The sequence below is a fragment of the Triticum dicoccoides genome, chromosome 3B (assembly GCF_002162155.2).
Source record: "Triticum dicoccoides isolate Atlit2015 ecotype Zavitan chromosome 3B, WEW_v2.0, whole genome shotgun sequence".
NCBI classification, from domain to species: Eukaryota; Viridiplantae; Streptophyta; class Magnoliopsida; order Poales; family Poaceae; genus Triticum; species Triticum dicoccoides.
In genome coordinates this window covers 29,991,160-29,994,168 of record NC_041385.1, presented here as the reverse complement: position 1 = coordinate 29,994,168, position 3,009 = coordinate 29,991,160, and the positions used below count along the sequence as shown (strand labels likewise).

Sequence of the window (3,009 nt, the reverse complement as noted above, 5' to 3'; positions counted from 1 at the left end):
TGTTGACTAATTAATCCTAGTTTAGGTCCTAGGGACGCCTACCAATTAACAAGAGATAGCAAATTAGCCATTAGTACAACTAGTTAGTACTACTGATCGCATGCAGTAAACAAAACCCTAGCGTAAAGCACAACCTGATCCCATTGGCCGCCATGCGTGCCTTTTGTACGTGGCCAGGTCGTGGCTGCTGTCGTCGGGGCGGCCAATGGGAGGCCGCGGACCGCGGGACATGTGTCGAGCCGCCAGTGGCCGGAGCCACCGAATGGGAGCCCGAAACGTGGTCCGCCTACGTGGCCCATTCGGACCGGGCCCGAGGGAATCTCTATGCAATGGGGTTCGCCAGACATTACCATAAAAAGAAATCTCCGACTTGCTGTTCTCAGCCACTGTATTTGTGTTTGTGTTTGATTACCGCACCAGCAGCACAAGTACCCAGTGTCCTTTGAGTCCTCGCTAAGTTGCCATAAGTAGAAAAATTAGCCAGCGCATATGCGTGCGTGGACTCCTGTTGCCTCGGCCACATGCACGCACAGTGGCACATCAGATCAGCACTACACGTAATAACGCAAGGATCAAGAAATGAGAGGGAAATTTGGGCGTGCATGGAGGAGCATGCATGCCTAATTGCCCATGCATGGTTAATTTGTGAGTGTACAGTGGGGTGGCGTGGGGTTGACACGTAGGGTACGGCGAACAGTGGCGGGGTCAGTGGATATCGCACGGCCGGTTTGGCCTGGAGCGAAGTACTAGACACAGAGGGCGGCACGGTGCGCCACACGCAGGCGCCTTTTGCATGCACTCGGAACAAGGTTTGTTCCATCACACCCATGCACGCACGCACGCACGCACGCTGGCTTTGGTGGTGCACTCTTCAACGCCTTGCGTGCGGTGCCGCGTCCAATCAACCCATGCGCCCACGCCCACACCCACACGTACTCGCTCGCTCGCTCGTGATGCATATGCATGCGCATCTGTAAAATATGGAGGTAAATTAAATCCTGCATGTGTACATGTGTGTGTGCTTGCTAGTGTAGCTAGTAGTAGAGGATGGCCTATATGGGTAAACTGTCTACTGCAACCAAAAGTGGCCTTCTCTTGGGTTAATTCTAGACTAGAGGAAGTAAGATTGTTACTAGTGCTAATTGGTCGGCACTGGTAGTAGTGCCATGCATGTTGAAACAGGAGATTGTCAATTAGGGCAACCGGATGTAATTAAAAGGGGGCAAACAAAGTTTATTAGGTGGCATGATGGAAATGGAACGAGAGGGGAACTGACTCATGGTGCACTCACCTATCACCAAGTGCCTGCCGCCTTGATTATAAATGGATGTGCATATGCATGCCCGTTTAGAATACACTTGCGTAATTGTCATGCATGTGAACATCCTTGAATTTTTGTTTGTTTGTTTGAACTCTCCTTGACAAATCAAACACATGTCCTCGTCGATGGACGTACCAATTGCGATCAACACATCGGCAGGAAAATGGGTGATATTGATCAACACTGCAAATGGCAGAGACAGATGGATGGATGAATGGATTTGACCAGGAATTTACAAGGCGTCATCGATCGATCTCGGATCATATCAAGAACGTAGGGGAGTTGGTTCGGTTACAAGGCGGTCGGCCGGCTAGCTTAACACTCCAAAGCTAGCCCGGAAGCTAAAAATTACTTATACTTTACTTACTACCGCTAGCTAATTTAATTACCTAGTATAGTAGTGCTACCGAGGATTATCGAACGATCGAGCTTTAGTTCGGAGTTCGGACGCATGCAGGTACTAGTAGTAGTGGGCGGGTAATTCATCCCTTCCTTTTTACCGGAGCCACAGTACAGTGCGCGGCTCGAGTCGTCACAAGCTGAGCTGCAGGTCCAGCCCCAGCGCGTCCTCGGGCGCGGCGGCCATGGGCTCCGGCGCCATCACCATGCCGGGGTATCTCGGGAAGCTGGCGGCGTGGAGCCTCCGGCCGTGGTGGTCCACCACGTCGGCCTGCACGACGTAGGGCGCCGCGGCGGCCTGGGCGGCGGCGGAGGCCGTCGGCGCGTAGGAGAACACGGCCGGTGAGGCGGAGGCCGGGGTGGAGCGGCCAGAGGGGAAGACGCAGCCGTGGGAGACGTGGAACTGCTGGCCCTGGGCGCCGCCGGCCACCGCGGCTGCGCGCGGGGAGAAGTAGACCCAGCTGGTGGGCCCCGCCCCGCCGTCGCCGGCGCCGCCGAGGAGGTGCGGCGGCTGCGCGAAGGCGGACACCATGGGGTTCATGCCGCCGGCGCCACGAGGGTAGAGCGCGCCTCCCCCGGCCGCGCGTCCCGCGGCGGCCGCGGCCGCCTGCAGCTGCGCGCGCTTGAGCTGCTGCCGCTCCTTCTTGTGCGCGTTCTGGTGGCCGCCAAGCGCCTGCGAGTTGGCGAACTCGCGGCAGCAGTACTGGCACTCGTACCGCCTCCCTTCGCCACCCCCGCCGCCCGCCGCAGCCGCCGCCGTGGCCGTGGTCGTGGTGGTAGACGAGGAGGAGGAGTCGGAGCCGCCCTTCTCCGGCTCGGCCGCCTCGTGCTCGGGCGTGTCCATGGTGGTGTGGTTCTCCTCCTCCGCCGAGGAGAAGTGGAAGCCGAAGAGCTTCAGCCTGGGGCTTGTCATGCTCGCTCGTACTACCGGAGGAGAGAATTGAGCAGAGAGGAGGAGACGGACGGAGAAGAGAGAAGAGAAGAGATGGAGATCGATGCTGTCCGTCAAAGCCGGATGTGCATGGGCTGTGGTTGTGTCAGGTGGGCAGGGGCAGTATATATAACACCTGGAGCCGGAGGCACGCACAGTAGTCCTCCCAGTGGATATAGGTGAAAGAACTCTGCATGTATGATTTGAATACATACACCCACACGCATCTACAGGGGCTCTCCTCCTCCCTCCTCTCCTAACATTATTTTATATCCCCCGTGCACTTTAGAGAGAGAAGGACTGTGCAGATGCAAAGCAGTACTACTACTACCACTGCTAGAAGAGATAGAGAGAGAAG

General features: G+C 56.6%; 1 protein-coding gene across 1 annotated transcript; it reads right to left on the bottom strand.

Moving 5' to 3' along the window:
* Window positions 1–1,443: 1,443 nt before the first annotated feature.
* LOC119274531 (zinc finger protein GIS3-like) lies at window positions 1,444–2,846 on the bottom strand. The gene has a single exon (XM_037555246.1). It carries the CDS (start codon window positions 2,631–2,633, stop codon window positions 1,854–1,856), a length of 780 nt encoding a protein of 259 aa, XP_037411143.1. The 5' UTR covers window positions 2,634–2,846; the 3' UTR covers window positions 1,444–1,853.
* Window positions 2,847–3,009: the final 163 nt, after the last annotated feature.

Bases quoted from the DNA above. Each gene is read 5' to 3' on its own strand.
- LOC119274531 (XM_037555246.1), bottom strand. From the start codon at position 2,633: ATGACAAGCCCCAGGCTGAAGCTCTTCGGCTTCCACTTCTCCTCGGCG.